At 47.6% G+C, this 23,773-nt stretch overlaps 3 protein-coding genes across 11 annotated transcripts; all 3 read right to left on the reverse strand.

Moving 5' to 3' along the window:
• Positions 1 to 202: 202 nt before the first annotated feature.
• On the reverse strand, positions 203 to 15,569 carry LOC136509102 (putative wall-associated receptor kinase-like 16). 9 transcript variants are annotated; one of them, XM_066503908.1, is made up of 6 exons: positions 15,528 to 15,569; positions 15,315 to 15,391; positions 15,033 to 15,109; positions 14,868 to 14,939; positions 1,128 to 2,633; positions 203 to 893 (listed from the first exon to the last, which is right to left on the reverse strand). In XM_066503908.1, exons 5-6 carry the CDS (start codon positions 2,557 to 2,559, stop codon positions 403 to 405), a joined length of 1,923 nt encoding a protein of 640 aa, XP_066360005.1. In that variant the 5' UTR covers positions 2,560 to 2,633; positions 14,868 to 14,939; positions 15,033 to 15,109; positions 15,315 to 15,391; positions 15,528 to 15,569; the 3' UTR covers positions 203 to 402. The 9 variants fall into 9 exon arrangements, with proteins under 9 accessions (XP_066360005.1, XP_066360001.1, XP_066360004.1 ...); XM_066503904.1 differs by having other exon boundaries at positions 15,033 to 15,218; XM_066503907.1 differs by lacking the exon at positions 15,528 to 15,569 and adding an exon at positions 15,472 to 15,516.
• LOC136507665 (uncharacterized) lies at positions 8,349 to 8,675 on the reverse strand. The gene has a single exon (XM_066502323.1). The coding sequence runs from the start codon at positions 8,673 to 8,675 to the stop codon at positions 8,349 to 8,351; it is 327 nt and encodes a 108-aa protein (XP_066358420.1).
• LOC136507666 (uncharacterized) lies at positions 8,679 to 9,128 on the reverse strand. Its single transcript, XM_066502324.1, has one exon. It carries the CDS (start codon positions 9,126 to 9,128, stop codon positions 8,679 to 8,681), a length of 450 nt encoding a protein of 149 aa, XP_066358421.1.
• Positions 15,570 to 23,773: the final 8,204 nt, after the last annotated feature.

Raw genomic sequence — 23,773 nt, forward strand, 5'->3', positions numbered from 1 at the left:
TATGCAGACTGCAGAGCTGACAGCAATAGTTTCTCTAAAGAAGACTGCTTACTTTTGTTAGATGTATATACATGTATGTGTATTTACCTACATTATAGGGTGCTCTCTGAAGTTTTTACATACTACTTCCTCTTTGGGGCTTTGGAATACATTGAGTTACATTCTCTAACAACATTCAGAAGGCAACCAAAATGCACCAATTTAACAGCAGACGGTAATTGCAGCAAAATAGCATCCTCAATATACAGCATGTGTGCTATGAACAAATAAAAAGATGGTAAAAATAGAGCTCCGGATTTCAAATGGTATCGGAAACAACCCAAGTGATGGAACGTGAATATCTTTTTCAGACGACGAAAAATGCTTGTACAGTAGTGCGTGCTCACAATACAATTTGTTTCCTCATGTTCCTAGGCTGAAAGTTTGTTCCTCTCGCCCTGCATTGCTCCCCGTAAGCTGCCTATTCCCAGCTGTAGAAACGTTGTATTCCCTTAAGGCCTCAATCTGTTGAGCAACTTCTGACATTGTTGGTCTCAATGTGGGGTTCTTGTTACAGCAATGAATTGCAAGTTTGCGAAACTCCTCGTATCCTTTCAAATCTGGCTTGAGTTCTGGGCCTGTGAGCAACTCAAGCAGTATGACACCAAAGCTGTACACATCATCCTTTTGTGTAATGTTGTTGTCGATAAGTAGTGTTGGGTCACTGACAAGAGTTTTGAGGCCGTGTTCTGAGACCCGTGCCTCATAGCTCCCTGTAAGAAGAATGATGGAGGAGTTGAGGTCGCCATGGGACGCTGCAGCAGCATTGGTTGAGTGGATGAAGGTAACAGCACGAGCTACAGATAGTGCAATGGCTGACCGAGTCTCCCAGCCTACCGGCACCATATCTTTTCCTGGAAAAAGTTATTCCAGTGTGAATAAAGCATAATCTTCAAAGTACAATCGTGGCATAACATAAACTAGATAGACAATATTTTGCAACAGAACCTTTTGCTGAAAACAAATTCATTATGTAATAGACGCAAATTTTCTTGATGATTTTTATTATGAATCTTGACATGACCTACTGCATAGTTATAAAAACCAAAGCCTATTTTTGTGGATTCAACTCATGAACAGTATATTACCATGAAGAATTGAAGCTAGGCTAATATTGGGAAAATAATCATACACCAGTATCTTCTCATCCTTCATGTAGTAGTACTGTCGTAGTGGGACTACAAGCTCATGCTCAATTGTTCCTATTGCTGCTATTCGTTCCTTGAACACTGCCTCTGGCACATCTATAGTGTTCTTCAGTCTCTTTACAGTTAACGTGAAACCATCATCCAGTACAACCTTGTAAGTCGATGCATATTTGCCTCTCCCAAGAACCTCGGCAGATGCTTCCAACAGCTTTTGTAATTCTATCCCTTGCGATGAACCAAAGCTGTAAAGTCTTGGACTCCCTTCTCTCACCACTGTAACATTGTGCACATCTCTATCTACTTCACTGGCTTTCTGCGCTTGTACCTCTGCTTTGAGAACTTGATTTCCATGTAAGTGTTTGTCAGTAGGAACCATATTTTGGGGTGGTCGTTTGCTTCTCCGTACCCAGCCAAACAAAAGTATTTTCTCTTGTGACTGATATTGAGCTTTTCTAAACATCCGAAGGCTTTCTGCAACATCTTTCATTTCTGGACGTTTCTCTAGGTCCATTGCTAAGCATTTTGCTGCTAGCTTCCCAATTCCATCAAGAATCCTCAAATTGTTCTCATCTGCAACTTTTACATCATAAAATTCCCGTATCTTCTTTCGTTTTGCTTGAGCTTGAGTAAAGTTTTCAATAAGGTTAATTTTACCATCATCGACAGCCTTTCTTCTAGTAATCAGTTCCAAGAGAACAACTCCAAAACTATAAACATCACTCTTTGAGGCGAGACGCCCGTTTCGAGCAAACAAAGGATCCATATACCCAATACTCCCTATTACATGTGAGGCGTATAAGGTATTATCCGTTGAAAGTAACTTTGATATCCCAAAGTCTGATATTTTTGCATTGAGGTTGTCATCGAGAAGTATGTTGGCAGGCTTAATGTCTCCATGGATGACTTGCCCATACATTTGCGAATGCATATAGCTTAAAGCTTCTGCACACCCTATAGCAATATCCAATCGTGTTTCCAAAGATATGGAAATTTCACTGCAGTGAAGAATGTCACTGAGGTTTCCTCTAGAGACATATTCAGTCACTATCATTAGTGCGTCTTCACCGATACAACGGCCAATGAGTCTAACTACATTCCGGTGATTGATTTCGGAATGGACAATCACTTCTTTGGCAAAGTTCTCCTTTACATTATGGATGTACCTCTTTACAGCAACTGAACTGTTATCATCAAGAACCCCTTTATAAACTTCTCCAAATCCCCCTTTCCCAAGGAGAGTGTCATAGTTGTTAGTGATTATTCTTATTTCTTCTTCTTTGAAATACCTTATGTTGTGATTGTTATGTGCTGTCCACATTGGTTTGCCATTATCCTCAATGTATCCTCGTAGCTCATTTTCAGGCAGATCCATGTTATTCCAGTAGTAAAAACACCGACTATAGAAATCTTGATAACATCTGATACAGAAGAGATGATAATTATCACCTGAAAGGCACATAATGCAGGAAAGAGTTACAGACCAGTACTTCAAAGGAAACAAATTGATATAGTACTTGCACCCATGAAACATCTTAAATAAACTTCATAATGTATTTTTCTAGGGGACTTGTCGACGGAATATCGTCGGCAGTCCTCCCCAAAGCCTGGCCAGATTTTTACAGTCGGATCGATCTCCTGGGTCATCAATGCTGACGGAGACGGAGAGATCATCGAGCCGGTGCAGATCGTTTCTGCGCCAACCACACCACACCTGCAACGGCAGATCCGATCTCGGAACCGCCTCTGAGGTCGTCTTCACCAACAACTCGATGCCTGCTGCCCCGCTACTCGAGGAAGCAGGTCGACAACGACGATCTGATCGCCTCCATCGATCAAGTCGGCCAGAAGCTCGCCGACTGCCTCTCCCTAGTGGAATCGGCTCTGAACACTCTGGTTCGGCGCCGACCACCCTCCGGTTCCGATCTATCGGAGGCCGATCGGGAAACTCCAGGGGTTACGCCCACCGTCCATCAGGATGCCCTAAGGGACAAATTCACCGACCAGATTGGAGACATCTATCCTCTTGCTGACCCGATCGCCGATCAACTCTCGCCGACTATCAACATGCTGCAAATCGGCCAACATCCCGAAGAATCCCTCCACACCATCATAGAGGAAAATCCAGACTCTGAGCCCCAGGGCTCTACGGAGATTGTCGCCGAAACCGCCACCGTCCAACCTCCCTTTCCACCCTTCCGTGGAGGTGGGATTTTTAATGTCAGCATCGACAGCCCTCTGCGGGATGGAGAAACCAATGAGGACCGCGCAGCTCGTGTCAATAGAAACGCCAACCGTGCGCATCGCCGAGCGAATGAGGCCGCTATTGTGCTAGCCGAGGCTGCTCGCAACGGAGAACAACTCGACTCGCAAGGGAGGCCATGCCCGCTCAGCCGCAACCTCAACGACGAATTCATCCGTGTCGACGGCCATGATGTCTACAAGACCCCAAGCGCCAACTTGGCCGTTGTTGCTAGCGAGCTCGCTCGGCTCGAACAAACGCCAGAGGTTGCCAAGGTCGCCGCAATGTTTAAAGTTGCGCACTGCTAGGTCAACGAGATCCACCAGGATCAGGGACCTTCTACTCGACAAGCTCGAATAGCCGATCCGCCGCGCCAAGATCCAATCGCCGCCTCGGCAGAAGCTGTTTCGCCGACCAACATCATGATGATGGACAACCCCTCCGGGGGGGGGGCTAGGGGGAACCGTATCAACAACCCTCGCCAACACGACCAAGAAGTCGATCAAGATGTCCGAGCACACATCAACAACCTCCGGGATGCACGATGTCATATCGATGGGCGCCATTTCTCTCGGCATGAGGAGGAAGTACGCCGACATCAAGAATATGAGCAAAAATTTGGTAATTCGGATGCAGCCCTCCAACCACTTAACGCCGGCAATGCCGCCGATCCCAACGGCGACAATTCCGAAGGGCCCCGAGCATTCACGAGAGCACTCCAAAAACTCTAGTTGCCCCGTTGTTTCAAAATCACCGGGGTTGAACCCTATGAGGGGCGGATGAACCCCACACAGTGGCTACAAGCTTATGCCACCGCTATGCGTACCGCCGGGGGAGATACCAGTGTCATGGCGAACTATCTTCCCGTCATGCTCACGCCGACCGCAATGAACTGGCTCACGAGCCTCGCCCCAGATTCCATCGAATCTTGGGAATAGTTGAAGAAGGTCTTCACCGACAATTACATGGCTATGTGTACTCGGCCGGGCACCAAGCACGATCTGAATCACATTTATCAGAAACCGTCCGAGCTCCATCGTAGTTACATCAGATGATTTTCCGAGATGAGGAATTCTATTCCCAACATCACGGAAGCAGAAGTTATCACCGCCTTTGTCATAGGACTCCATCACCATGACCTCCCCTCCAAATTCAATCATAAGCCGCCAAAGCGGATTGGCGAGATGATCACGACCGCTGATCAATACGTCGACGCTGAAGAGGCCAAAGTTCGCTTCAACGAGGATGCGGGCACTCACCGCCCAACTCGCCGCAGCAACGAGCGCCCCGATGAATGACGCCACAGTGACCGCCGCTACGACGACCGCGGCCACCATCAGGACAGTGGCCGCGACCGGCCGGAAGGGTCTGATGCTGGTCAGTATCGCCGCCGCCGACCAGACAACATCGTCGCCACCATTGACGAACCTCGTGCCAAACGTAACTACGATGAGCAGTACAAGAAAATCCTCAAAGGCCCGTGCCCCTCCACTAGAACAGCAAGCACAAGATGAAGGACTGCCTCGGCTTGGCTAAGGAGTTCCAGGCCAAAAAGAAGGACAACGACAGAGCCAAAGGTCGCCGACCACATGGGAACTGCAATAACGCCTTCCAGGATCACGACAAAGTGATCGCCACTATCTTCGGGGGCCTCACCACCGCCGAGAACAGAAGAGATCAAAAACTCACCGCCCGCCGGGTGCTCGCCATCAACGCAGAAGACGCTATCGCCGACCCTAGCGATCGCCCCTGGTCTAAGGTCCCCATCACCTTCAGCAGGGCCGACCAGTGGGCGGACATCCCTTACACAGGGCGCTTCCCCCTCGTTCTCGATGCAACCGTCAAGAAAGTACTCTTCAGGAAAGTACTCGTCGACGGCGAAAGTGCCCTAAATCTCCTCTTTGCCGAAGCCCTAAAGGAGCTAGGCCTTGGAGTAGAAGACCTCACCCCCTCCGACTCCTCCTTCTAGGGTGTGGTACCTGGCAGGGCATCCAAACCGTTTGAAGAGATCACCCTCCCAGTACAATTCAGCACGGCTAGCAACTTTCGTGTCGAGCACATCAGCTTCTACATCGCCGACTTCAACACCGCCTACCACACCATACTTGGTCGGCCAGCTCTGGCCAAATTCATAGACATACCACACTACGCAACTTCGAGCAACTGAAAAGCGTCTCCGAGCAGCTGAAGCGCACCTCTGACCAGAAGAAAGGTATTGTGGACCGGTGAATTTGTTCTGCATTGCCAAACAGTCTTGATGTTGCTGTCGACCGTTACGTTTGTAGAGCAAGATGCGGAGCTTGGCCGATTGCGTCAAGTCATCGGTCAACTCCAAGAGGAGAAGGAAAAAACGTCTGGGCGAGCAGAGAAACTGGCCGAGGATCTGGAAGGTGAGTCGTTCATGGTTGGGGGTGTTGCTGATATGATTTCTTCATTTGACAAACCCTTTTGGTGTCTGCAGAATACCGTCGAAAAAACAAGGCGCAGCTCGACGCGCTGGAGCTGGAGGCAAGAATCCAGAGGGGAAAATTTGACGCTGTGGCAGTCGGAGTCAGGCCGGTGCTCGACTGTATCGATATGGAGGTAGCTCCTTAGCCCGACTATAGGTCGCCACATCTGGACGCCATCATTGATAGGTGCAAGGCGGTGTGGGAGAACTTCAAAGGCTTCAACCGAGACGTAGTTGTCTCCGTCGCGATGCATGCCCTGGCGGTGGTCCGGTCTCACTACCCTGCAATCAATCTTCGAGAGATAGGGGCCAGATTCGCCAGAGGGACGAGTGCGACGAAGGAGGAGCAGCTAAAAAATGAGGTGGAGGACGCAGCGAAGAAGTTGGCCGGCGATGTCGATCTATTCAGCGAGGGAGACGGTGACGGCTAAGCTCAATAGCCTGAGTGGAGAGGAACATGTATGGAACAACTGGAAAGGGGGGTTAAGTGCACGAGGGCCTAAGCAAACATTTGTGTATTTGTATAAATGTTGTAAGTAGACGCCGTATGCGTGTTTAGGCGGCTTGCTAGCGTTTGCGGTGAAAAAGAGACGTGTTGTTAACCCTAACGCGTTTATGCGTGGTATAAGTAGCGTTCGAGCAGTTAGTTCGTTACTGGGCTTTTGGCCTTGGCTAGCCCGTATTCCATAACGTCGAGCGCTAGAGCCCGTGCACGTGTAGGAGGAACAGATGTGACCGAGGAACCACAGCCGACCACCCATAACGCAGAGCGCTGGAGCCTGTAGCACGTATAGGGAGAGACCGGAGACAGAGTTTTCTCCAAAGAACACAAAGCGAAACGTTTGCTGCTCGATGGTTGGCGGAATATCTTAAAGATATTTTAGTATGGAGAAACGGGACAAAGCATTTATGGAGATCACGTATAATTGTCGGAGTTTGTTAAGGAGTAGCTTGGAGCTGGTAATCGCAAATGGAGATTAGACTGGAGTGGAGAAATAATGGAGACAAATTATGGTGATGAAAACTTCATTCATTATGGAGTGAACGGTACATATCTGCAGTGTTTCAAGGATAGAAACGTATAAGGTGCTCGATGTGCCATGAATTGGGGATATCGATTCCCTCCATGTCATATAGCCGGTAGGACCCTGGTCGGGTAACCTCTTTGACCACGTAAGGCCCTTCCCAGGGGAAAAGAGCTTGTGCATCCCTTCGATTTTCTGCTTTATACGGAGAACGAGGTCACCGACCGCAAATGAACGACCTTTGATATTGCGATTGTAGTATCTTCGCAGGCCTTCTAGGTATTTGGCTGTGCGGATGCAAGTGATCAGGCGTTCTTCTTCGGCTCTGTCGACGTCCTCTGTCCGAACAGCTGCGGCTTGCTTTTCATTATAATGCTCCACCCTAGGTGCTCGAAAGGCAATGTCCGCAGGAAGTATGGCTTTTGAGCCGTAGACCAAAAAATATGGAGATACGCCGGTGTTGCGACTAGCTTGAGTTCATAACCCCTAGACCATAGCTGGAAGCTCTTTGAGCCATCTGCCTAGATGCTTTTCCTCTTTCTGGTATAGTATCTTTTTTAGGGCATCGAGGATCATGCCATTCGCCCGTTCGACCTGGCCATTGGCTCTAGGATGGGCAACAGAGACGTAAGATGCATCGGTCTTCGCAGAATTCCCAAAAATGGTGACCAATGAATGTACTTCCGAGGTCGGTTATGATGATGTTCGGTAGACCGAATCTATGGATGATATCTTCGAAGAGCTCGACTGCCTTCTTTGTAGTAGCCGAAACAAGCGGCTTGTATTTGATCCACTTGGAGAACTTGTCAATGGCGACGTATACGTACCGAAAACCGCCTAGCGCAGGCTTGAAAGGCCCGATCATGTTGAGTCCCCAGCATGCAAAAGGCCAAGAAGCTGGGATGGTCTGCAGTTCCTGCGCTGGCACGTGTATTTGCTTGGTGAAAAACTGACATCCTTCATAACGTCAGACGGGGTCTTCTGTGTCGAAGATGGCCATTGGCCAGTAAAAACCAGCTCAGAAAGCTTTGCCGACCAGGTTTCTGGAGGCCGCGTGATTGCCACAGAAGCCAGAGTGAATTTCAAGAAGTAATTTCACTCTCTCTTCTTGTATGATGCATTTCTGTAGTATCCCTTCCTTAGCGCTTTTCTTCATCAACTTTCCATCTACCAGCATGTAATGCTTGCTGCGACAGATGAGACATTCAATTTCGGTCTTGTCAGCGGGTACGTCGGTGCTGGTTAAGTACTTGATGAACTGTTCCCTCCAATCTACGACCGGCGAAAGTACTGCAAGTACTAACTGCTCGGCGGGGGGGGGGGATTTCTTGAACTTCCTTCTCTTCCTTAACAGACGGCATAAAGAGGTCTTGAACAAAGACCCTAGGTAGAATTGTGGCGTGAGAAGAGCATATCTTAGATAGGTGGTCGGCGAGCTGATTTTGGTCTCATACCACGTGGTGGTACTCGATACCATAAAACTTTCCTTCGAGTTTCCTGATCTCGGCGCAGTATGCGTTCATCTTCTCACTGGAACAGGACCAATCTTTGTTGACTTGGTTGATGACCAACGCGGAGTCTCCATATACCATGAGGCGTTTGACGTCGAGCTCGACGGCTATACGAAGTCCGTGGAGACATGCTTCATATTTCACGGCGTTGTTGGAAGCTAGAAAATGAATTCGGAGGACGTATCGGAGCTTGTCCTTGATCAGAGTAATAAACAAAATGTCGGCGCCAGCACCGTTGATGTTGAGGGCGCCGTCAAAATACATTATCTAGTGCTCGGGACAAGTAGCGGGGATGGGCTCTTGGATCTCGGTCCACTCAGTGACGAAGTTAGCCAGCGCCTGCGACTTAATGGTCGGTCTGCATCTGAATTCTATGGAATAAGTGCCGAGCTCGACTGCCCACTTGATGATGCGGCCATTGGCCTCTTTGTTACGGAGGATGTCACCTAGAGGGAACTCGGTGACCACGACGATCTTGTAGTACTCGAAGTAATGACGGAGCTTGCGCAACGTGACCAGAATGGCGTATAACAGCTTCTGAACCTTAGGGTAATGAGTTTTAGACTCATTAAGAACCTCACAGATGAAGTAGATCGGGCGTTGCACCTTATAGGCGTGTCCGACCTCCTCGCGCTCGGCGACGATAGCTGTGCTAACGACGCGAGGGGTAGCGGCGATGTAGATCAATAGGGTTTTATCTGGTTGAGGCACCGTCATGATCTAGGGCTTCGTTAAAAACAACTTGAGCTGCTCGAAGGCCGTGTCAGCCTCCTCCGACTAGGAGAAGCGCTCGAAAGCCCTGAGCAATTTGAAGAACAATAGTCCCTTTTCGCCAAGGCGTGATATAAAGCGGCTAAGAGCAGCCATGCACGCTGTGAGCTTCTGTATATCCTTTACGTAGGTTGGCCGTTTCATATAGCTAATGGCAAAGACCTTGTCGGAGTTGGGTTCGATACCACGGGCGCTGACGATGTAGTCTAGGAGTATGTCGGATAGAACTCCAAAGATACACTTTGGAGGGTTCAACTTCTATCTGTATCTTTTCAGGTTGGCGAACGTTTGTTCAAGGTCGGCGATGAGACTGTCGGCGGGTTTGGATTTGACGACCACATCGTCGATGTAAGCTTCGACGTTGCGGCCTATCTGTTGATCATGGCACATCTGGATGGCCCTTTGGTAGGTTGCCCCAACGTTTTTGAGTCCAAAAGACATGGTGGTATAGCAATACGCACCGAAAGGCGTGATAAACGACGTTTTGATCTAGTCATCCTCTTTGAGAGATATCTAGTGATAGCTGGAGTAACAGTCGAGGAAGGAGAGGAGTTCGTAGCCGGCGGTGGAGTCTACAACCTCGTCTATCCGAGGCAGACCGAAGGGGTCTTTAGGGCAGTGTTTGTTGAGATCAGTGTAATCAACGCACATTCTCCATTCTTTATTCTTTTTTTGAACAAGAACTGAGTTTGCCAACCACTCAGGATGGTACACTTCTTTAATAAATCTGGCTGCTAGGAGCCATTTTATTTCTATCCTAATAGCATCCTTCTTATCTGGCGCGAATCGTCAGAGCTTCTGCTTGATTGGCTTGACGGTCGGCGAGACATTCAAGGAGTGCTCGATCTTCTCCCATGGTACCCCCGGCATGTCTACAGGTTTCCAAGCAAACACGTCGGCGTTGGCACATAGGAAGGAGACGAGCGTGCTTTCCTATTTAGGGTTGAGATGAGCCCTAATCTTGGCAATCTTGGTGGGGTCGTCGAGGCCGAGGCTGACCTCCTTTGTTTCCTTAGACTTGGCGGAGGCACAAGGAGGCTCCAACGCTAGGATTTCTAGGTCATCGGTGGGCATCGTCTTGGCGTCGGCGACCATACTGGCCATCTAGATGGAGAGGTCGGTGGCTTTGGCGAGTGAGAGACTCTCTGTTTTGCAGGCGTAAGCGATGGAGAGGTTGGCCCGCAGAGTCAGAACTCCTGCAGGCGCGGGCATCTTCAATACCAGATAGGCATAGTGCGGTATGGCCATGAATTTGGCCAGAGCTAGACGACCAAGTATGGCGTGGTAGGCGGTGTTGAAGTCGGCGACGTAGAAGCTGATGTGCTCGACACGGAAGTTGCTAGCCGTGCGGACTTGTACTGGGAGGGTGATCTCTTCAAACGGTTTGGATGCCCTGCCAGGTACCACACCCTAGATGGAGGAGTCGGAGGGGGTGAGGTCTTCTACTCTAAGGCCCAGCTCCTTTAGGGCTCCGGCGAAGAGGAGATTTAGGGCACTTCCTTTCCTAAAGAGTACTTTCTTGATAGTTGCATCGAGAACGAGGGGGAAACGCCCTGTGTAAGGGATGTCCGCCCACTGGTCGGCCCTACTGAAGGTGATGGGGACCTCAGACCAGGGGCGATAGCTGGGGTAGGCGATAGTGTCTTCTGCGTTGACAGTGAGCACCAAGCAGGCGGTAAGTTTTTTATCTCTTCTATTCTCGGCGATGACAATGCCCCCGAAGATAGTGGCGACCACTTTGTCATGATCCTGGAAGGCGTTATTATTGTTCCCAGGTGGTCGACGACCTCTGGCTCCGTCATTGTTGTCGTCATCCTTCTTTTTGGCTTGGAACTGCTTAGCCAAGCTGAGGCAGTCCTTCATCTTGTGCTTGCTATTCTTGTGGAGGGGGCACGTGCCTTCGAAGATTTTCCTGTACTGCTCGTCGTAGTTACGTTTGGCGCGAGGTTCGTCAATGGTGGCGACGATGTTGTCTGGTCGGCGACGGCGATACTGACTAGCTTTAGACCCTTCCGGCCAGTCACGGCCACTGTCCTGATGGTGGCCGCGATCGTCGTAGCGGTGGTCACTGTGGCGTCGTTCATCGTGGCGCTCGTCGCTACAGTGAGTTGGGCGGTGAGTGCCCGCATCCTCGTTGAAGTGAACTTCAGCCTCTTCAGTGTCGGCGTATTGATCGGTGGTCGTGATCATCTCGCCAATCCCCTCTGGTGGCTTATGATTGAATTTGGAGCGAAGGTCACGGTGATGGAGTCCTCTGACAAAAGCGATGATGACTTCTGCTTCCATGATGTTGGGAATAGAATTCCTTATCTCGGAAAATCGTCTGATGTAACTACGACGGAGCTCATACCGTTTCTGATAAATGCGATTCAAATCGTGCTTGGTGCCCGGCCGAGTATACGTAGCCATGTAATTGTCGGTGAAGACCTTCTTCAACTGTTCCCAAGATTCGATGGAATCTGGGGCGAGGCTCGTGAGCCAGTTCATTGCGGTCGGCGTGAGCATGACGGGAAGATAGTTCGCCATGACAGTGGTATCTCCCCCAGTGGCACGCACAGCGGTGGCATAAGCTTGTAGCCACTGTGTGGGGTTCATCCGCCCCTCGTAGGGCTTGACTCTAGTGATTTTGAAACCACGGGGCCACTAGAGTATTCGGAGTGCTCTCGTGAATGCTCGGGGCCCTTCGGGGTCATCACCGTCGGGATCAACGGCATTGCCGACGTTAAGTGGCTGGAGGGCTGCATTCGGATTACCGAATTGTTGCCCGTACTCTTGACGCCGGCGTACTTCCTCCTCATGCCGAGAGAAACGGCGCCCATCGATATGACGTCGTGCATCCCGAAGGTTGTTGATGTGTGCTTGGACATCTTGATCGACTTCTTGGTCGTGTTGGCGAGGGTTGTTGATACGGTTCCCCCTAGTTCCCCCTGGAGGGGTTGTCCATCATCATGATGTTGGTCGGCGAAACGGCTTCTGCCGGGGCAGCGATTGGATCTTGGCGCGGCGGATCGGCGATTCGAGCTTGTCGAGTAGGAAGGTCCCTGATCCTGGCGGATCTCGTTGACCTGGCAGTGCGCAACTTTAAGCATTGCGGCGACCATGGCAACCTCTGGCGTTTGTTCAAGCCGAGCAAGCTCGTTAACAGCCACGACCAAGTTGGCGCTTGGGGTCTTGTAGACATCGTGGTCGTCGACATAGACGAATTCGTCGTCGAGGTTGCGGCGGAGCGGGAGTGGCCTCCCTTGCGAGTCAAGTTGTTCTCCGTTGTGAGCAGCCTCGGCTAGCACAATGGCGGCCTCATTCGCTCGGCATTGCTCACGGTTGGTGTTTCTGTTGACACGAGCTGCACGGTCCTCATCGGTTTCTCCATCCCACGGAGGGCTGTCGATGCTGACATTAAAAATCCCACCTCCACGGAAGGGTGGAAAGGGAGGGTGGACGGCGGTGGTTTCGGCGATAATCTCCGTAGAGCCCTGGGGCTTAGAGTCTGGATTTTCCTCCTGGATGGTGTGGAGGGATTCTTCGGGATGTTGGCCGATTTGTAGCATGTTGATAGTCGGCGAGAGCTGATCGGCAATTAGGTCGGCGAGAGGATAGATGTCTCGAATTTGGTCGGTGAATTTGTCCCTTAGGGCATCCTGATGGACGGTGGCCGTAACCCCTGGAGTTTTCGGATCGGCCTTCGATAGATCGGAACTGGAGGGTGGTCGGCGTCGAACCAGAGTGTTCAGAGCCGATTCCGTGAGCGAGAGGCAGTCGGCGAGCTTCTGGCCGACCTGATCGATGGAGGCGATCAGATCGTCGTTGTCGACCTGCTTCCTCGAGTAGCGGGGCAGCAGGCGACGAGTTGTTGGTGAAGACGACCTCGGAAGCGGTTCCGAGATCGGATCTACCGTTGCAGGTGTTGGTGTGGTTGGTGCAGAAACGATCTGCACCGGCTCGATGATCTCTCCGTATCCGTCAGCATTGATGACCTAGGAGATCGATCCGACCGTAAAGATATGGCCGAGCTTTGAGGAGGACGAAGAGCCCAAAAAGTGTACCATCTTGTTCGTCATGGAAACAGCACGCATACCCCTACCTTGCGCGCCAACTGTCGACGGAATATCGTCAGCAATCCTCCGAGGGGTATCCCACGAAGGTAGATTGATCGGCAGAGGTGCGCGTAATCAAGAACAAGAAGACAACATAGGCACAAGAGTTAGACATGTTCGGGCCGTCTGCACGACGTAATACCCTACTCCTGTGGTCTGTTGGTTTGTATTGGCTATCGTATGATATTGCGTGTGTTTTGAGGGGGTCCCCTACCTGTCTTATATAGCCGGATGGTAGGGTTATAGGTCGGTTAGATCTAGGAGATAACCGGTAAGTAATAACAGATTACAGGAATCACGGGATCGAGCATATCCTAACATATCTCGTAGCATCTTCAGGATATCGCCATTGATGTCCTGCGGTACACGCCGAGCAGTACCGTGCACCGTAAGTCTTCGTCTTGTGGGCTGGACCACCCCTGGCGGCCTAGCCCACGTAGTCTGCCGTGGGTATCCGGGGTCATACCCCCACAGGACTCTAAGGATACACTTGCAGAGATTTCAAATTTTACATAGTCCTCAATTGCTAAGATGTTTGACGATTGAATAAAATATTGGATAATTATCAAACAGGTTATTTTCTAGTAGAATTAAGATGTCAATTTCCAGTTACAATCAAGAGCACTTGACATTGTAAAATGGTAGGAAATAAAGCATAACCAGTATAATAGTATGACAGAATGAGTCAGTTTGAAGAGAAAAAATTGGGCTTCACCAATGGAAGGATCCAAAGTGGGCCTCAAGTCGAAACAACTCTGTAGAGTTGAATCCTAGGATTCAAGCACTAGACATTAATAAAACTAGCTTAAATGCAATATTTGAGCTTCAAGAATGCTTTCCGTATCAAGAGAGTTCTACTACAGAACTGAACTCTCCTTGGTTGTTCTATGGAGGAATATAATGTGGGTGGAATTAAACTTGCTACTCCCTTTGTCCCAGCAAAAAATGCAATTCTAGCTACAGTACTAAGTCAAACCATCTTCAATTTGACAAACTTTGTACAAAAAAATTATGATATCAAATAAGTATCATTAGATTCATCACGAAATATATTTTCCTAGTATATCTAATTGGAATGGAATATATTTTCCTAGTATACTTATTTGGAATCGTAACTGTTGAAACTATTTTCTATAAACTTAGTAAAACTTGAATAGTTTGACTCAGACCATATCTAGAATTTGCATTCTTTTTGGGACAGTGGTAGTAAATCAAAGGAAGGTGTTTCTAATTTAGGGGGGTTACTCTAGAGTATTTTTCATAGTGATAGAGGTGGATAACTTTTTAGATAGAATACATAATAGATTCAATGGCTATCGAATAGATGGCTCATGGCTGGATGTTTCTATTCTTTTGCAAGAATTTCTAAGATTTATCTCTTTTTCTAGCTTGTCTCATAAGCTTTAGCGTGGAGGCTCCAAATGAAGTCTCTAATTAGTAATAGTAAGAAACACGGTGATTTCATGGATTATTTATTTAATTATCCTGTTGATGCTAACTTGCTATCATGTATGATTCATGCCGACAACAATCTCATGGCATGGATATGGATGTGCAAGATTGGTAGGAGGTAGTATTCACAGCATCTGACCTTGGAAAGGTTGGGCTTGTTTTGTGATCCTGAAGTATTTCTCTGCAAGCAACTCTTATATACTTCTTGTTTCTAACATGACCAGTGAGCAACGTGCGTGAGATCGAGGAAACACAGGATATGCTATATACATGCAAATGAGCTATTTGAAGGTTAGGAACATACCAAAGCCTCTGACAGACTGACAGGAAAGAATGAAGAAAAAGAAGTGATGTCCTTCTTCTACTGGTCGTGTGTTCAACCTTCAGTACATATAGAGTCCCACTTAGAAGAGGCAGAAAAATAGACAGGACAAACTTTTGGGCTCCTAAAGTGCTTCTTTCCAAGCAAACTCCTCTATTCTTGTTGTTTCTAACATCAACAGGAAGCAATATGCATGTGAGAGGAAAGGAAAGCTGTGACAGTTACATGAAAATGTACTTTCTAAAGATAGAGAAACTGACATACCAAAGCCTCTAGAACAGAAGGATAAAAATCTATGTTATTTTTTACTGATTGGGTCTTCCGTACGTCGTAAAGTCCTCCTAGAGAAGAGGCAAAACGAATGTAAATTTACTTGCTGAAGGAAAAGGCTGATGCCAGAGAAAGAACAGACGCGCATGACCTGAGCAAAAACCAAATAAATGAAGAGGATAATCTGGTCTAAAAGGCGGTAGATACCTCCTCATCAGCAGCTGTGTACCCTGCAATCTCCAGACATCTAAATAGCTAGTGGCACTATGCACGCCACTGTATGAGCCGGTGCAGTTTGTGAATCCAAAATTCTAGTCCGATGGGTGTGGAGAACTATAGGCGCGTGGACCCGTGGTGCGGCGAGACTCCCAAGTCATGATCGGTCATTTCCACAGTCGTCTCAACAGCAAAGAGTGGCAGTAGTGCGCACCTACTAGCACCTGCCTGTTGAATGCAGCGTTGGACAGCACTTCTTGCCGCACCACACCATGCGCATGTCCCTGCTGCTGTACTACATTCACACTGCGAAAAGTAAAGCCATATATGGTTACGTTTCGTTGTCATGGTAGCAAGCAGGCGATTAGTGTATTTTTGGTCACGTTCCCTTCTCTAATAATTCATCTTTTTAGTTTGTTTTTTTAGTTAAAATAATATTTTTCTCTCACAATAAATCAGTCAGAACAGTGCTTTAACTTGTTTTTTCAGCTAAACGAACGGAGCCACAGTGATTGTTTGGTCGGGAGGCTTAGTCTCTGGCCAGTCTTACTGTATTAGCCAGGCCGTGCTTCTTCCAACAATCCTACCCACCCCATTAAGTCCCAAACCCTGGGCCTTTCCCGTATCATTCGTATAAGCCCTTGTTTAGTTCGTGAAATTTAGATTTTGGGGTTACTTAGTACCTTCGTTTTTATTTGACAAATAATGTCCAAACATTGACTAATTAGGCTTAAAACGTTCGTCTCGCAATTTCCCACCAAACTGTGTAATTAGTTTTTCTTTCCGTCTACATTTAATGCTCCATACACAGGCCGCAAACATTCGATGTGACAGGTACTTCAGCAACTTTTTGGATTTTGGGATCCAACTAAACAAGGGCTAACCCACACACCCACCTTTTCTCCTTTATGGCTCTTCGACGGCAACTCGACAACGGTCGCCACCCAGATAAATCGCTGCAGAAAAAGACTAGCTTATTGAAAACACTATTGAGAATCGTGGTCGTGGCTGGCAGAAGACATGGAACATTCTTTCATACTCGTGTGCTTCACCTTTTCTTATAAATTAAAGAAACGATTTTATTAAGTTGGTATAATAATCATGAATTTACTTTTGACCTCTGTACGAAAGCACACGGTCTAAATAGAATAAGATACGAGAGCCTAGCACACGAGCTGTTGAGACGACTGTGGAAATGACCGATCATGACTTGGGAGTCTCGCCGCACTACGCGTCCACGTGCCTATAGTTCTCCACACCCATCCGACTAGAATTTTGGATTCACAAACTGCACCGGCTCATACAGTGACGTGCATAGTGCCACTAGCTATTTAGATGCCTAAACAAGTTCTGTTCGGCTTGTTGAAACTTAGCTGAAATCAGTCGAAAAATACTGTTCTGGCTGAATTGTTATGAGAGAAAAATACTGTTCTGGCTAAAAAAAGAAGTCGAACAAGCCAGCTTTAAGGTAAGCCAAACGGGGCCAATAAGCTCACATACCCATAGTTTACATATATAAGCAATTGAATAAATGTATTTTTTAGAAGATATTTCAATTCAGTGCATGCGTGGTAGCATATGCTGGTAATTTAAATGTACAATTAAGGGGACATTTTAGTTTATTTTTAATAATCCATAAGTGGTAATTTAATTGCAAATTTAAGGTTTGGAGCGGCAGAGTGAGTAATTTAATATAAAGTTATGGAGGCTTAATTTTTTTTTAGAATTACACAACGTAGACGTCAACAACACGCACGCATAGTCACCCCTATTTAGTTGCAAATTTAAGGTTTGGAGCGCAAGAGTGAGTAATTTAATATAAAGTTATGAGGGTTACTTTCTTTTTAGAATTACACAAACGTCCACAATACGCACCTATAGTCACCCCTATAAGGATGGCAACGGATCGGGTTTGGGGCGGATATCCGCGGGTTTCGGGTTCTGCGGGTTTGGGTTTGGGGATGGTTTTTCACCCACGGTTTTTGGGTTCAGGGCCCCGAAACCAATCGGGTTCGGTTTCGGGTTTGGTTTTCCACCCGTGGATATCCAATGGATATCCGAAATAAATCATTTGAAATTAAAACTCATGTTTTATAATATACTAATAATAATTTGTTTACATAGATTATTAAATTTATTTAAAGTTGACTCATGAAAATATTTATTATTTGTTGCCTTTTGTTTATACATGTGAATATGTGTATATATATCCGCGGGTTTCGGGTATCCGTTCGGGTTTCGGGTATCCGCGGGTTTGGTTTTGGTGATGGATTTCCACCCGAATCGGTTTTCGGGGCGGATTCGGGTTTCGATTTCGGGTTTCGGTTTTGGGTGCACGGAGACTCCACCCGATCCGAACCTGACCCGTTGCCATCCTGACACCCCTATGAATATGGAGATTCACCAAGTCACCAACATGTATGCATAGTCACCCCTATGAACACACGTACTGGCAGTTCTCGAGATTCACGGAGTCATCACGGGTGCCTCGCTATCGATCGCCTACCACTGAAAGCATAGCGCTGTTAAATCCTGAAAATAAATCCAAAAAAATACAAGCACCCGTACCAAGTCGAGGACTTGAACCCGGGTGTGCAGGTTCCACAAAAAAACCCAACCAACTAATCTATGATCAGTTCGATATGTGGGGTTACTTTACAATATGTTTTATGGCATACATGGTAGATGTAAATTTGAGGGTTATAATAAATCATATTTTATAATGTCATATGTGGTTAATTTAGATGCAAATCGAGATGTTACTCTCTGTTATCTTTAATAATTACAATTGTAGGGCGGTTTTTTAAAATCAGAATAGATCGAGGGTTATTATTATCAATAGTGATATAATCTATCAAATTGATTGGTAGCTATTGATTATAATATACATTTGTTCAATGCTTGGAACGTTTTTCATAGGAGACAGTTATTGCGCGACCTCCCACCGCGCCCCTCCTCCATCGTCATCTCCTCGTGCCCTCCACCACCGGACCTCATCTTCGTTCCCACGCTCGTCCTAGACCCCGCCCCCACCGCCGTTCCTGCTCCTCGTCGCCCTCGCTATAGGGTCGAGATGGCAGACTAGAGGGGGTTAAATAGTTCTTTCTAAAATTAATCACGTCAGCTAACCAAAACAAATATGAAATTAAAACAAATGGTCTAGCCAAGACTACACCCCTCTATCTAAGTTCTCTAGCACCTTACAAAGATACTAATTAAGCAACTAAGGTGCCGGGCTAGCTAGAGCTCACCTAACCAATCTAGCTTGTAAGGTCACACAAACCTATGCAACTAGTACTTCACACAACCGATGGAGCTCCTACACAATCTAGTAAGCAAAAGCACAAAGCCATATAAGCTCACTAGCAATGCTCAATAACAAGGCTACACAAGCCAAATTATAGAGCGCAAAATACTTAGCTACACAAACTAAGCAATGTGACTAACAAGGTTATCAAAACTAAATTACTCACACAAGGGAGCTATTTCTATGCTACACAAGCAAGAAGGTAACTAGCAAGCTACACAAGCTAACTAATTACACAAGCTATGTTACACAAGCAAGAAGATAACTAGCAAGCTACACAAACTAACTAATTACAAGAGCAACTATACAAGCACTATATATAAGAAAGTAAATACAAGCTTGTGTAAAAGGGATGCAAACCAACAGAAAGACAAGGATGACACGATGATTTTATCCCAAGGTTTACGTGTTTGTCAACACGCTAGTCCCCGTTGTGTCGACCGCTCACTTGGTAGTTCGGCGGCTAATTGGCATCACCCGCCAAGCCCACACGTTGGGCACCACAAGAACCTACCCACAAGTGAGGGTAGCTCAATGGCACGCTCTACTAGAGTTGTTCTTCGTGGCTCCCGTGGGGTAAGCACAATCCCCCTCACAATCACTTCTCTAGAGCACTGCACAATCTTTTTTGCATGCTTCGACGAATACCACCACCAAGCCATCTAGTAGGTGGTAACCTCTAAGAGTAACAAGCACCACCGGCTTGCAACTCGATCACCTAGTGCCATTCGATGTAATCTCATAATACAACACACTAGAATCACCCACTCGCAATGGATTCGCAATTCTCACACGCACAAGTGAGTTAGAGGCTTCTCAAACCAAGCACACACAAGGGCAACACATCCCCAAGGTGCTCAACCTCAGCTAAGCTCGAGCTCCACCTCTATTTATAGCCCCCAAGCCAAATAGAGCCGTTGGAGCCAAGTAGCACATTTCTGCATGTCACCAGACAGCAACATGCAGGCAACGGACATAGGGTGGCGGTGCCCAATGGTCGAATTGCAATAACTATTTCAAACTAGCCGTTGGGACCCTGTCACCAGACATAGAGGGGCGGTGCCCCCCGACGAGTTTCCTCCCTCTCTAGAAAAAGGGGCGGTGCCGCACCGCCATGGTCACCGGACAGTACGGTGACCAAAACTTTCTCCAAATCAATTTTCACCACTTCAAACTTGTAGAGCATTTCATTAGCTTTCCGAAAAGTCCTAGATCATCGAAATCGGAGTTCAGAGCTAAGAGTTATGTCCAAAATACGAAAGGGTGGTGCTGCTGAAATGGGCACGTTGCAGGGGGTGGCGGTGCACCGTGCAAGGGGTGGCAGTGCCACCGCCCTAGGGTGTCCGGTGCACACCAAAAAGGGCGGTGCCAAGCCCAAGAAGGGTTGCATATTGGGTACAAGTTTGGCTGCGTTTTTTTGACCCTCGGACAACCCAAACTTGCTCTTTTCTTCTCCAACTTCACCAAGTTGATCCAAATCAACTCCAACAACTGCTCCTTTGCAAATATGCCAACACCACCAAGCGAACAACATCATGTGCAAGTGTGTTAGCATTTTCACAATCATTTTTAAAGGATTAGTCGCTCAAATCACCACGCCACTCGATCCTAGCAACAATGCAAAGTTAGATCACTCGAGTGGCACTAGATGACCAATATGCAAACAAGTTTGCCCCTCTTGATAGTACGGCCATCTATAATAAACCCGATCATAAACTTCTCTACACACCTATGATCAGTCAAATGAAATGCCCTATATGTTATACCTTTGTCTTGCGTATTCCATTCCATCTCCTCCCATGTTGATGCAACACATGCACCAACCTTGATCAACAAATGATATGATCCACTTCATATCACCACATGGCCTTATTGGTTCATCAATCTTGACCTCACTTGCTTTTCACCGTTGCCTTCGTCCATCGGCGCCAAGTCTTGCTCAAGCTTCACCGCCATGCGGTCCATCGCTCCAAAGCCTCCAACTTGCCCTTCACGCTTGTAACCGGTCCATCAAGCCAAGTCTTGTCTTGATTTTCTCCACCTTAGTCACATGACTCCATGTCATGTCTCATATGCAATGAGCTTTTTCATCACATGTGTGAGCCTTGCAACATATCCAAACCATTTCACATCCATGGCATAGGTTGCTCACACATGATGTACTCGTAGACTAATCACATGTGTCTCTCACTCAAACACAATATTAGTCCACCTAAGATTGTCACTCAATTAGCAAAACCAAACAAGGACCTTTCACTCGGCGCTAGGGTACACTGGAGCCCCGGTGAACCCTAGCGCTCACGGTGGGCGCCTTCTTCCCTTCCTCCCTCTCACCGGAGCTCCGCCATGGCCATGGTGCCCCCTCCCTGACCTGGCCCGGCCGCCTTCACCCGCCAGGGCCCTGAACCGCCCGGAGTCCTTCCCCACCACCTGGCCACCCCTGCCTCCTTAGGGCCCCTTCCTTCTAAGCCCACCGAAGTTGGCTTCTTGTCCCTCTCTGGCAACCTCCTCCTCTCTAGAACCCTAGTAGGCGGCTTCTTCTTCTCCCTCTCCAGTGCGGGCATGGGTGCAGGGCGGGTGCAAGCGGGAGGGAGAGAGGCGGCGGAGGAAGGAGAAGCACGTGGGGAGGAGGCGAGCGCGAGGAGGGCGATGGGCCGTGCGCTCCCCGATGGCACGACCCGTCGCGTATTAGATTTTGCGTTTTTCATAGCCACGGCTAGCTATCACATTCCATGACAATGAAATGTAACCAGGGAGTAGTAATTACAGAATTACTACCCCCAGTGTTTCTGTACACCAAACGTGCGCCCGGCGTGGTGTATAGCTCTATGCAGTGGCGGTCATGTGCACTACCACACATCTGTTCTTTGTACGACGTGCACGCCTATTTACCATGGTCCATGATGTGACATTTTTTATACACATGACTTATTTGTAGGAGACAGAAGGCGAGGCCTTTTGTGGCGTGCCCACCTATTTGTTGCCCCTATTTTCGATGAAGCTCAATAGAAACCCGCTAATGATCCTCCGGGCTATGCGATTTGGTATGTGCCAGCACAGTCGGCCATCTACATAGGCGACCATGCCCGATACCACGTGAAAGCATCTAGGCCCCTAGTTGGATTTTGGTGATTAATGACAATACGAGATTACTATGACTAACGTGTGTTTTACAGATGTAATTAAGTTAGATCATGGTAATGGAGATTGATTGGGCAATCATAGTTGTCATGCCCCTATGATGGAAATTGTTTCGGTTTTCAAAGGATGGACGACAAGGTTAAGGATGGACTAGTTCTAAGTGTCGTTTGGTGTTGAAGAGACACTTAGAGTAGTTTAGGACTTTGTTTTTCTTTTGGCCGTACTATTAAGGGGGTATGGACGGGTAGCTTGACCTAGGTAAGTCTAGTGGGTTAGGTGTGGTGCACACTTGTCAAATCTAGCACTAGGTAACTCTTAAATAGCCCTTAGATCAATTGGAGCAAACTTCATTCACATATGATCGTGAGTTGGAAGTGAATGGAGGGTCAAATGTTGACCGGACGCTGGTTTCGGTGTGACCGGACGTTGAAGCAGAGTCTGGTCAGTTTATTTGATCGAGGTGATTTCGTCTGGTGCGATCAAACGCTGGGTGCCAGCGTTCGGTCGACTCCAGTAAGGTTTTAGAGAGGGAAAATCATGACCGGACACGTCCGGTCAGTGCTGACCGGACGTTGTCCAACATCCAGTCACTACTTAAACACTGGGTTTCGGGGTGAACTGACCGGAGCATCCGGTCAACTTGATCGGAGCATCCGGTCACCCCGCAGAGGCACATAACGGTTCGTTTTGAACACGTGTGTATAAATACTTCCTCTATTCGTGTGAGGGGGTACTTTTGCTCATTCCAATAGCTGAGAAACACCTTTGAGAGTGTTAAGAAGAGCAAGGTCCTAATGAGGTGATTGAGATTTAAGAATCCCAAAGAGAGCCCTCATTAGTGAAAGCAAGAGTAGCAAAGTGTGCATCCACCCTTCTCATTAGGCTTGTCATGGTCAAGTGAGAGTTCGTGCTTGTTACTCTTGGTGATCGCCATCACCTAGATGGCTTGATGGTGATTGGGAGCTTGGTGATCATCCGGCGAAACTTATGGATGACCCAACTCAAGTTGTGAGCGGTTGTGGGTGATTCACCACGATGAAGTGTCGAAGAATCAACCCGTAGAGAGCACTTGATCCTTGCGTGGATCAAGGGGGAGCTACACCCTTGTACGGGTGCTCCAACGAGGACTAGTGAGGAGTGGTGACTCTCCGATACCTTGGCAAAATATCGCCGCGTTCCTCCTTCTCTCTTTATTTTAAGCATTTACTTTGAGCAATTCAATTCTTGTCATTTACATTCATAGAATTGCCATGCTAGAGTAGGGTTGGAACATAGGTTGCTAAACTTTTGTGCGGTAGATCAATAAAAACGCTTTCTAGGCACAAGGGGTTAATTGGGCTAACCGTAGGGTTTAATTATTGCAAATAATTTTAGAATTAGCCCAATTCACCCTTCCTCTTGGGCATCTTGATCATTTCAATTGGTATCGAAGCCTCGTGCTCACGCATTTAGGCTTAACCTCATAGAGAAAGATGTCTCACGGGGATGGACCTCCTCCTATCTTTGAGGGGGATGATTTTCCATATTGGAAAATCCGCATGGAGGCGTATTTAGAAGCTCTAGATGTTGGAATACTTAGAGCCACCTCACAAGGTTTCCCAAAACCTCGGGATGCCACACACCTATAAGGCGATAAGGTGAATTACAAAAAATAGAATGCATTGGCTAGAAACACCATATTTAGAGGCCTTTGTAAAGATGTGTTTAACCGGGTGAGGAACCACAAGGACGCCCATGCACTATGGTCGGACGTTTGTGTGCTCCATGAGGGAACAAAGAGTGAGCATGA

The sequence above is a fragment of the Miscanthus floridulus genome, chromosome 15, assembly GCF_019320115.1.
Source record: "Miscanthus floridulus cultivar M001 chromosome 15, ASM1932011v1, whole genome shotgun sequence".
In the NCBI taxonomy this organism is placed as follows: Eukaryota; Viridiplantae; Streptophyta; class Magnoliopsida; order Poales; family Poaceae; genus Miscanthus; species Miscanthus floridulus.